Source organism: Lonchura striata, chromosome 3 (assembly GCF_046129695.1).
Source record: "Lonchura striata isolate bLonStr1 chromosome 3, bLonStr1.mat, whole genome shotgun sequence".
Classification (NCBI taxonomy): Eukaryota; Metazoa; Chordata; class Aves; order Passeriformes; family Estrildidae; genus Lonchura; species Lonchura striata.
Window position 1 is genome coordinate 32612746 of NC_134605.1, and position 12299 is coordinate 32625044.

A 12299-nucleotide genomic window follows, 5' to 3' on the forward strand; every position below is an offset into this window, starting at 1 on the left:
CAGCATTGTTAACTTGTGTTCATTGATTCTGTTTTAGTGCCAAAATAAGATTGCACTGAAGTTTTGACGAGCAGATAGAATCTTTGTACTCAGCTGTAACACTTCTTCCTTTCTTGTCCTCTTGAAGGCTTTGAAATTACATTGTTCACGCTATGGCAACCTAAGAAGATAATGGTGTTTTCATACACTGGTTGTTAATGAGTATCTAGAAAATGCATTGGTAGACACATGAGTGAAATTAAATTAATCACATTAAATGACCAATGTGGCAGTAAAAAAGAAAAAAATAATCAATTTGACCGTGATAAAACTTATCATGAAGTGTTTACCTCACTGCCACAAACAAATTAGAATGGAAGGTGGAAGTAAATATAATTTTGAAATAACCTGGGGACAACACCTCTATGCTAGAATAAAATTTCATTAATGTTCTTCAGTTGATATGTAATAAGAATTTATTGAAGATGGGGAAGGGTAAATCTTTGTATATGTATTTACAGTTCAGAAGTTTTGCTTGGCTCCAATTTGAGATCCAAGAATCATCTCGTGCAGTTTTCTAACTTAGATGCTTTGTCACTTACTTTTAGTTTATTATTTACAATAACTAATTGCAAGAGTGAAAATTCACCTAATTCTGACTCTAGATTTAAATAGCTGCTAATGTGAAATAGTATTTTTTGTATTGTACAGGCCCTTATACTGGCTATTTCTTCACTAGTACAAACCACATCCAACAACAAGCAAATTATGGAAAACCACAGTCATTTTACAGAAACAAGATTTGTACAGCTAACAAAGAACTTTGAAACACAGTCAGAAGCTGGCAACAACAAATACTAGAAGTATATAGTTCTTAAATATCTTTGATATCATTTCTGTGAGAATGAAGTGGCAGTGGCAAAACAAATTGTAACCTCAATAAAGTTACATTTTGCTGTATAAAATAAAAGGTTGTAGAATAAACTTGTTATGTGAGAGACAAGGAAGTTAGTAAAAACTTAGAAGTTTTTCTTTATTAGAAAATTATAATTGGGAAATTCTTGTTAGAAAGCAAAGATAGTGAGACTGTCTACCAAAACATTAAGCTTTTGGATGGCAGCTTGTATACCAAGAAATGAAGTCTCCACTAGGTTTAGAGGCAGTGTTGTGTATTTTCTGTTCTCTTGTATGGCTTCAGTCCCTTAGCTTTAAGTTTGTAGTAACTTTGCTCCCACGTGGAGTGCTTACATGGTATCAGGTGTCTGTTGGTGTATAAAGGAGCTCAGGTACTTGCATGGCAAGTGTATCAGGAGGAAAAATATTACCCTCAGTAGCTGTGGTGTGAATACTGAACCTACTAAGTCAGCTCTTTTTCAAACTCAAATTACTTATGTATCTAATGTATGTTATTGGCAAAGGGGTTTTTCTGCTGGTTTTACTGTAAAACAGGGAAGTCTTGGGTTTTGTCATTTTGGGGATTACTTTAAAAAATCTGGTATTGTTGTAATAAAACTACAGTCCTTTGCCATGTAACTGAATAAGGAATACAGCCCACAGAAGAATACACAAACTTTCTTGAGTAGTTTTCTGCATTCAAACCAAACTACTTCACACAGTGAGCTTTTCTTCCTAGTTCCCAGTTTGTAGTGCCTCCATTTTGGGGTTTTTATTTATGTCTATATGCTACAACTAATTCTAAGTGTCAACTTGAATTACAAGGCCTTATTTTCATAGTTTTGTCCAGTATGTTTATAAATATACACACATCATATTTGTTGAAGCTTTTTGATATTTTGTTACCAAATTCTGTTTTAAACAGAGAAGAGACAGGTAGTTCAATTAGCTTATTTCTTCTGATTTTACAACCTGGTTATTAAAATGTATATGAGAAGTGGGAAACTTTTGGCTGAAGCAAATTCACTTTCTACTAATGGTGGGGAAAAGAGAAAAGCTTTTTTTTAACAGAGTTTCAATTAACCAACAGTCATTGCTGCTTTCATTTTTGACTGTTGATGAAAATGCCACCATACACGTGCATGCCTCTTTCAGTTCCTGTACAGTGACTGTAAAAACTCCTGTCAAAAGATTTTGTCAAGGCCAGCAGATCTGAGCAAGCTCAGTTACATAGATGCTCCAAGACCATCTTTTGTTAATTATCCACCTTAGAATTAAGAAAATATCTGATTTTTCAATAGGGTCCTTTATGCACCTCTTTCATGTAAAAGCTATTGGTAGGGCACTCTGGTGCAAGCCTGTATTTTTCTGCCTGTGGTTCAAGTCAAGCCTGTGCTTGACTTGTGGTCAACTGTATTAACCACAGTTCCCTCATTAACTTCCAATATAAACAGTATATTCTTCCTTTTTTAATTCCTCCTGACACCTACAGAATGGGATGTAAAACTTCATCTTGTGTGGCAGCTAAGCCCTTCTCCTGAGATGTTTCATTACTGGGAAATGGAGCTAATAGAATCACTTTGTGTATTGGAAACAAAGACAAAAAACCTTAAGTGTATAACTCATAAAATTCAAAGGCAAATGAAGTATAGTGATGCCATGGAGCTGAGTCAGGAGAGGTTTATGTTGGATATTGAGAAAAGTTTCTTCACCCAGAGAGTGGTTGGGACTGGAACAGCTCCCCAGGGAAGTGGTCACAGCACCATCTTGGCAGAGTTCAAGAAGTGTTTGGACAATGCTCTCAGGCACATGGTGTGACTCTTGGGGTGTCCTGTGCAGGACTAAGAGTTAAACTTGATCATCCTTGTGAGTCCCTTCCAGCTCAACATATTCTATGATTCTATTCTAGGAATAAATTACATATATAAAGGGGCTGTTTTTCAAAATACAGTTTATGGCTTTTGTTGAGATGGGGAAGTAACACTAGCCACAATTATTTTTATTGCAAAATTGAAAGCATTTTATCCCTCTTTTTAAGCAAAAGAAGATGTTCAGAAGAGAGAAACTTGTACTGTGTCACATTAGTTCTTTATACATTTAAAGTAAATCCTGAAATGTATCTATGTAGGCTGACAGGGAAAGTAAATGAACCTCATTGTAGCAAGTCTTTCCTCCAGAAAGCCTTTTATGTAACTGTAATTACTGCAACACATTTCCACATAATCCTGTCAAGGATAGCCCTCTGGTTTTAAGCTTGGAGAAGACAGGAGTTTGTGACACAGTCATTCAGAAACTACCAAGAGCCAACAGACAGAAGGAAGTGCCTCAGTTTGCTGGGATGTCTTGCAGAACAGACCACCACTTCTAATCTTTGGGCAGATTGGTAGGAATGCCCTGCCATCTCTGGGTGACATTCCCACCTTGTACAGTCCAAGCCACTTGGGAATAATCATGCCAGGCAACAGCCAGCCTGCTGTGTGGGTGGTGTGGGAGAAGCAATTGATCCTCTTTATGAAAGCAATGCTGTAAGCAGAGGCTTAAAATAATCTACTCTACTAAAGGATATCATTTTGTCTCCACCCTTCCAAATAAATAAGTAAAATTAAAACACTCCTACATAATCCCTTTTCCTTGTCACAACAAAGAACCATAAGTGGTGATTTTTCTGTTGGCCTATTAAATTTTTGTTTTTGCAAGGCTAATTTAGCAGTACCAGTAGAAGCTGCACCTCAGTGCACTCATTTGTTGTGATGAGACAGTTGCAAACTATTATTTCTGGGTCATTTCTGCCAGCTATTGGTCCTCTGCATGTTGACTTAAACAATTTGTTTCCTCTTTCTCCACACTTCCACTACTTTCCAAGTACTTTCTAGCATTGTTTCATTAAATAATCCATTCAAGCTCTTGAGCATATATACAAAAGGGAAAGTGAATATCAAAAGTGTGGCAGAGATCAGTTTTATCCTCTGAGTTGTTCTAGGTAATGTTATTTGTCCATTTAAGGGCTATAAAATACTGCCAGACCAGAGACCCACGAGTGTAATTGCCATATTTATCAGTTCAATGTTGCAAAGGCCAAAGCTGCTCCAGTACCTATTGGATTGTGCCCTATGTCTCCCTGTGTGCAGGGCACCGTCTCTGACTGCAGCATGCATTGATGCATTATATAAGTTCACAACATGAGGCAAGCTTAAGGATATGAACTTGGTTTTTTTTTCTGTTTCTCTACTGCTCTTAGAAATGCAATGCATAAAAGTTTTTATGGATGGTCTTCTAACTTATGTTATAGATACGCTTAAGTAGTCCTTTGTCTGCAACTACAGTGTTACTTGGAAACTTGGGGGGTTTGGAGTTTTTGTGAAAGTTAGAGACCTTTGGGGTTATCTAATAGATGAGTTGCAAATTCAGTTGTAAATGTGATATGTTTTATCTGTAGCACAATTGTATGCATATTACTTTTCAATTTAACAAATGTTACTGTTGATCTACAGAATTAAGCTTTTTAAAGTCCTACTGCAGTCTAGGTAGAAATAATTACGACTTTTTTTGAGGCAAGGAGGTTCACAAGGTAGAAAAAAAGGGCAATTCTGAACATACTTTTGACTTTAATTTCTATTTATTTGTAGCACACCAGAAGCTACTTGCTTAGGAAAGCATTTTTCTCCTGGTGCATCACCTACTTTAATTTCATTAATAACAAGGAAGTTACAGACTGCTCAACCAACCCAGTATGGCTTACCATATATTTTTGCAACTAATGGAAATACTATAGCAAAGAAAAGAGAAGGTGTGGTTTATTGACTTGTTGACCATATTGCTGTTTGTGCAAGCTGTTTGAGTGACCAGCCTGTAGGGAAGGATTTTTGCACTGCTGCTGTATCCAGAGAGCTTATTACAATGTGGAACTCAATGTGGAATCCATCCAGAGCACTGAAGCTTTCTTTTTCCCTGTTCCCTGGTGTTCCCTCTCTTCGGTTTTGTAGCCCTGCTGTAGCTGCTTGTCCGCCCCTGGGGAACCAATTGCAGTGCTGGAAAATTAATCTCACAATAAGTATGTGATGGGCTCTGCAGGATTATATTTTTGGAGGGGCAGCAGCAGTGTGTCATTGACTTGTTATTGCCCTCTGATGATAATGATTTTGACACAAATCCACCTCACCACTGCCCCTGCCCACGTGAGCTTACAAAGTAGCACAAAGTGTGATCCAAGCAGAAAATGTGTGTGCATTTAACATTTATAACAATTAAAGGCAAACAGTGTCAGTAAGCAGCAGAACAATACTGCAGCTGTCCTGTCTGTTCAGGACTTGATGTCTTCAAAAAGGAGGCTTCCCAAGTACTGCAATGTTTAAGAAAAGTAAACTGGAAACCATTTATTAACTGTTTAGCTTGTTTCCTCCCTGAGTCATTGTGAAAAATTGAGCAGGAGCTCTATTTAACATCTCTTGTGCCACTCACTGACTTTCCTGATAGATTACCCCAGTGGAAGGATTGGTGTCTATATTAAAGAAGAGAGATGACAGAGATGGAAAAACAATTGCTCAAGTCCAGCAAAGGCAAACAAAGAGAAGAGTGAGATTCCAAGAAATGGAAGACACATTGGATCAAGGTAGTTTAAATTTGTTGATTCATGGATTGTTCTCTTGGTCAGTCTTTTTGTTCACAGCAGCAAAACAGGCATTTATTGAACATACTCTCCTGGTTTTTTAAAACTTAGTAAGTAAAGGTGATTGATAAAAGATTTTTAGTCTGTACCAGGTTTGGGTAACAAGACTACAGAAGGATACAGTGAGCATACTTCTGTTTTAAAGCTTGGCTGAGAATGAAGTCACTGTTTTTTTCCTCTGGCTGAATGATTTACAAGTGACAAATAATTGAAGTCCTTTCATTAATGATCATTGCTCAGAGGTGTGAGGTGTAGGCTTTCTCCCTAAAGCCATTTAGTGTGTAGGTAGAGGGATGCAAAAGAAACAAGTCTGTTGTGCTTTGTCCATGGGTACATTTCCAACCCTTTCTAGTCGTTTCCATGCGATGGGAGGGTGTTGGATTTTAACCTTTCTTTATAATTTAATATCCATACATATTTGCTAGCTGTCATTAAATCTGGCTTTACACGTTTTGATGGGCTAAATAGCCTCATGAGAAACACAGTACATTTCTCATGTTATGCTTTTTTTTTTTGAGTTTAGAGTCTCTATTATTCAAACTGAAGAGACACTAAGAAAATTACCTTTGATTACTAATGATATAGAAAGTTCTATCTGTTGTGTATGCCAGCCACTATATGGTATAAATTAGTTCTTAAGAGTAAGTTAGCGTGTCTCAAACATTCACAGCCTAAAGAGACCCTATCCCATCTTTTTTTGAAATATTTTAAAAGTATTTATGTTTTATTTAAAATTCAATTAGAGTTTTTTTATATGATTTTTCCCCAGGATTTAGTAATTCAAAAGGAAAATTGTTTTATATTATTGTTATTATTACTTCAAGTTTGATTTCAAACACACACAAAAAAAAATCACACAAATGTTTCTTTTACCCCATTTTTCTCCTGGTGTAGAGTGAAGGGAGTACAGAAATTTCCTTAGAGTCATGTCAGGATGACAGAAGACACAGATGTTGTTCATGCATACAGATTAGCAAGGACAAGTGAGATTGTGAGGATGTAGCATCACCTCTGCAACCTCTGCATTGCTTCTACTCTGGAATAAACAATCATGCAAAGAATTAGCAGAGAATAACTGAGATGTAAAATAACCCCTCACATTAGCCTGCACTGAAGGTTTTGTGTCTGCAGTCAAAATGTGAGAGTAATCACAAGCAGTTCATTGTAGTGCAGTCAGTGTCATTAGAAATGAAGCAAGAATGTTTCCATTTGGTTTCAAAGCCTTTGTTTTATTTGAACTATTCCATAAAGGACAGCTTTGGCTGTGGGGTCTTGTCACAGGTGAGCTGTGAAATGACTCCACAAGTGATCTCAGCAGGGACAGGTACACAGATTGCAGAAATGAAACAATAGAATTATTTAGGTTTCTGAAAAGACTGAGAAACATAAAATTCCCTGTGTGTATTGTGGTCACTTTAACATGTTGAGCATTATTCTCTTTACCTCTTGACCCATTCATGATAAAAACCTATCTCAGGTTTTCTCACGTGTATTTGCATTGCTTTGTATACCATCTTTATTCACCTCTTCTGCTCTTATTTACAGATGAAGTGTCTGGTGGCTCCTGCATTTTGCTGATCCTGCTGTGCATAGCAACTGTTTTCCTTAGCATTGGAGGAACTGCACTGTATTGCACCTTTGGTGACATGGAATCCCCTGTGTGTACTGATTTTGCAGCCAACATGGATTTCTATTATACACAGATACTGCAGAGTGTGGAAGAACTTAAACACTGGATAGTCTTCTCATAGCTGAAAGGAGTGGACACAGCACAATGAGAGCTCACCAGTGGTTATTGGAGAGAGTAGAACAAAATTGTGATTTCAAGTTCTTTAACACTTGCCACTTGCAGGTGATGTGTATTTGATTATATACTTTCACATTTACTTAGAAATCAAGAAAATTTTAGTTTAGCTATCAGGTGGCAAATGTTCACATCTGTTCACAACTGTAGCAGCGTGGTATGGGAGCATAAGAAGTTATAATCTTCATCCTTTTGAAAGTAGGCAAGTAGCTTTTCATCCACTTGAGCAAGTGAAGAAGAAGGAAGAAAATTATGTCTTCTGTATTCTCTCCCATTGCCACACATTGTGTAAGCAATCTCTGGAAGCTTAGTAAAAGGACAGCTTTCATTTACAGCTGTTTGTGCAAAGGTGTTGCCTCCAGCTATCATGCAATAAGTCTCTGTTTTATGGAAACATTATTTCTTTCTAAGTCTTAATGTTTTTATCTATTTTATTTCTCCTGGTGAGCCATGTAATTATTTGGGTGGAGTGAGAAGAGTGCAGTGGCATTCACAGAGCCCTCATTTGGTCATTACCAGGCTAACCCTGTATCTTTTAGCTTGCAGTGAATATCATGAGTGGAATAAATCTGCTGGCAGATTTCACTAAATTTCTTGGACCTTTACTCTCAGTATCATGCGGGTTGTTTTAGAAATGGAAGGTTAAAAAATAGATCACTGGTCTCACTAAACACAGAAACAAAAGATGCTTACTAAATTATATTAAATAATCAGGTGTCTTTGGCTCATTTTAAAGCACCTGGTAGCAGGTGTGGGGCTAACTGGGTTTTCCTCCACCTATGTCACTGACTTAGAGTAATCACTTTGTGCCTCAGTTTCTCCTCCATAAATGGGGAATAATGATCCTTGCCTTTGTCTATGAATATTTATTGGAATTAGGGCTCATGTCTGATTCATCAAATGAGTGCACAGGATCCCAGAACTGTGTGGCTGCAGCCTCTGTCAATGAGTAAAGGTTATGTGAAGGGGGACTGATCCAGCAGAAGAGGTTCAGAGGTTCAGTGCAGATCCACAGCCTGTCAGTATTCAGAGCACTTGTTCCAGCCAATAAAGCACATTTGCATTTATTTGCCCTGCAGTTCTGAGACCTGTATTTTAAAATCTGTTCTTTCTCTGTCGGCTTTACAAACAAATTTAGATCAGTGCGAAGAGTAATTTGAAGTGAGTATTTCTATCACTTGGTGCTCAGCCCTCTCTGTGTGGTGGTGAGGGAAAGGCTGGAAGGACAGTGAAGGTGAGGATGAGGTACACAGGCCTTTGGGCCGTGTTCTGCTCAGGATGTGGCAGCTCTTCTTGCACAGAGCACAGTGGTGCAGCCCTGTTGACGGGTGAGTTTGAAACCATTCCTTTACACCTCAGGAAAAACAGCATTTTTGAGGGGCCCACTTCACTCCGCTCTGTGATTTCCTGCTTACTAACCTTGTATGATGCAGTGTGTTCAAGTTTAGGATATTATTTTGTAAAATGCTATGAAGTGAAATTTTTGAGATACTGCTCAGAATTACATCATTAAAGATCATGCTTTGTGACATTTGCAAGCAAATTGTCCCTCTAGTGAGCTTGATTGTTCCTAATGCACTGTTACACTTAACGGGGTTTTAAAGTGAAAGTTAAAATCATGGTTTTTTGAGACTAAACTGCATGTATGATTTCTCTTTTGGTTTTCACTGTGGAGGCTTTGTTTATTTATACCCTAGGAAGCCTCATGTGCAGCTTTATACTAAACTAGCACATTTCAAATGCCCAAATTACTGAAAACTTTTGCTTTTAGAATGAAACTTGAGAATGGTAGTTAGGGGGTTGTTTGTTGTCCTCAAGAGTATCATAATGCTGGGCTACTCTATAGGAGAAAGGGAAAGACACTTCCGTGTTTTAAAGTGTTACTGGCTGGTTCAGTTTATTATTTGAATTCTGTGTTTGTTTATTTATTTAGTTTTTCTTTTAAAGAGAAGCTTAATTTTCTATTTTGACAATTTACTCACTGAGTAATTAAAAAGCATGCTTTCAGTTAAAGTATGTATTTATAGTGACTATGTTGTTAGAATATATTTTGGGTTTCTGTAACTTTGCATTGAGTGTTTATGGATATTAAGTTTATTCCTAAGGAGACAGCTGTTCATTTCAGCTTAAAAAAATATATATTTTTAACTTTTTGTGCACTTCATCACCAAAAAGATCAAGAGGTATTTATAGATCTATTTATTCAAAAGTATATCAGACATGGATATCAAAGATTCACAACTTCTAGGTTCATTTAATTAAAACTACTTTAAAACAATTATTTTATTTAAAACTATAAAGCTATTTAAAGTCAAAGCAATTTTTAATGTTTGCATTTCTTTATGAAAACCTGATGGTGCAAATTCTTGCTTTGTTTGACAATTCTGTTAGTGCAAATGGTCTGTAGTGCATTATCAAACTTGCAGCTACCAACAGAACCAAATTTGCTTTGCATTGGACTCCAAAGAATGTGCAGGCAGGCCTGATGTTGACCTTCCTGTGTGTTCTGTTCTCTTTGGAATACTGGTGACACTGCTTCTTTCAACTGGGTGACCTGAGGGCTTGGGATCTTACAGACAGATAAAGCAAAAAGAAATAGTGGATTTGAACAGTTCCTACTTGTCTGAGTGTTTGAGGTAAAATAATAACAAGCAACAGCTAAGGTTGTTTCAGGAGGAGGAAAGCAGTGCAAGAAGGCTTCTCCTTCACACACATGCTTGGTGTAAAGCATTTTGTGTGTAACTTTTTATTCATTGTTTCCTTCCCTGCCACTGTCTTTATGGCTGTTCTACTTGGCAATAGGGCAACCATACTGTGCTAAGTTGAAAACATTTGGAATTGGTAGGAAAATTCAGTAAATGGTTCCATACTTGAGAGAGTTTAGTTATGAAAAAAACTTTTCATAAAATATGACTGGATTTCAGGCTGCTAGTGTACCAGAGAAGTTGTGCCACTTAATCACCTGCAGCACTCTGCTAGAAACCCCCACCTTCCTGTTTATTCTTTGAGCATAATTACTTCAAAGAGATTCTTGTGATAAAGAAAAAAACAAGGCTTTTTGTGTAGATTCAGCATTATGCTGCCCAAAGATCTGAGCACATAATTAACACCCTCACCCCAAACAGTCTAGACTACACTAAGAAAGGCACTGTGCTGTAGTGTAGCCATACCATACTACAGGCTTCTTCTCAAGACAGTGTAAGGAAAAAGACATTCCACAGCCCAAGTATGTCAGCAGAAGTTTATGATCTAGACACAGGCTGTGTTTTAATTTTTTTTTCCATTATCTTTGCTTTCATACCTGGAGAATGCATAGTAGCCCTGGTGACAAGCAGTAGGAAGTATTGTAACAAAAAAGGAAATTCTCATTTAGGGTTCTTGGTAGTAAAGAGCAAGTTTGAACTATCAAGTAAACAGAGTACATTGGAAGTCCAGATTCTTGTGTGACTGGGTACTGTCCCACTCAATAACCTAAAGGGATAACCCTCCTAAGGAAACATGTTTGCCTACTTTGTACTGTAATATAAAACCACGAACATCTGAAAGGAATCAAAGTTATTTGTAACAAATTTATCTTAAGCTTCCTTAAGCAAAAGGAGTAAATAACTGTCTTTGAAAGTCACCCAAGCTTGTAATTATATATTGTAGCAAAAAAAAAAAATAAAAACTGTCCCAAAGAAAATACATGAACCTGTATGTATACTGTGATTTCTAAATGTCTGAAAAGATTGAGATTTTCTGTGAAATTCAAGTAAATGGGCAGTACCTCCAATAAGAATTTCATTATTAAGCCCAAACCAGAATGGAAAGTGAGGATAAAATGTGTAAGGTTTGGTCTGGGTTTTGGTGTAGTTTTCCTGGGTGATCTGTCTTTGTTTCAATAGTTAAACAAAGACTCAGTTTCCTCATAGAGCCTGGTGCTGCCAGACAGGTGGGTTTCGGATACTAAAATGTTGCCTTACTGTATCATTGTGAAAGCAAGGTGACAGATGGTGAGTTTCAGAATTCCTAGTAATTGGTGAGTGACCTGGATAGTGGTCACAAGGCATTCTGCTCTCTGAAATCAATTAAATAAATAAAAATACAAACAGTTGCAGATCAATCCAACCTATAGTCTCTGATCTGAATAGGAGTATATCAATGCTACATTTTGCAACACTTTCCTACCCATTTTTATTCCTTCTGCCTCCACTTTACCACTTCTTTCCCAGTATGAAACAGCACATTTTCTATCATTCACAGGACCTCAAAAAGTCTCTAGTCCAACCTTCTGCTCAAGGCAAGGTCAACTGAGATCAGACCAAACTGCTTAGGGCTTTATCCAGTTGGGTCTTGAAATCCTCCAAGGATGAAGACTGCACAACCTCCTTGGGCATTTTCCTTTGCCTGGCTGTGCTCAGGGTAAAAAGGTTTTTCTTTATACCTGTATAATCTCTCTTTCAATTTGTTGTCTCTCATGCTCCTGATATTCACTGCTGCAAGGACATTTCTTAGTAACCTCCTCAGAGAAATCATCTCTTCTCCAGGCTGTACACTATTTTCTACCACTGTCCTTCTGATTCTTCTCACTTTCTTTTCCACAGTATCTTCTTTCCTGACAGAGATTCAGAATTCTATTAAATTCTATTCTATTATTCTATTAAAATAGGGATCCTGCATCCCTTTTCTCTTCCCCGTTATACTCTGAAATTCAATAGTAAGATTTAGAAATCAACAATGAGGCCACAGGCAAAACTGAAATAGCAATTACAGCTAGTCTTGCAGTAAAAACTCTTGATGACTCTCACTGGCTCACCAGTGTATAGCAGTGATGGCAGAACTTAGGCTGATTCTTGTACTACTCCTAAACAGCTGGTATTTAAAGGACTGCATGCTGACGTCCATGTGTCTTACAAAATATTTGAAATATTTTCTCTAAAATAGCTACCCTAGGAAGCCTAAAATATTTAACTATAA

General features: G+C 37.3%; 1 protein-coding gene across 2 annotated transcripts in view; it reads left to right on the forward strand.

Annotated features, from left to right (window-relative positions):
- CNST (consortin, connexin sorting protein) overlaps positions 1 to 11445 on the forward strand; it is a 49260-nt gene extending 37815 nt beyond the window's left edge. For both annotated transcript variants that reach the window (XM_021550460.2, XM_077782042.1), the window contains exons 10-11: positions 5347 to 5482; positions 7085 to 11445. In XM_021550460.2, coding sequence (XP_021406135.2) covers positions 5347 to 5482; positions 7085 to 7290 — 342 coding nt within the window. In that variant the 3' untranslated portion in view covers positions 7291 to 11445. The remainder of the gene's footprint in view (positions 1 to 5346; positions 5483 to 7084) is intronic.
- Positions 11446 to 12299: the final 854 nt, after the last annotated feature.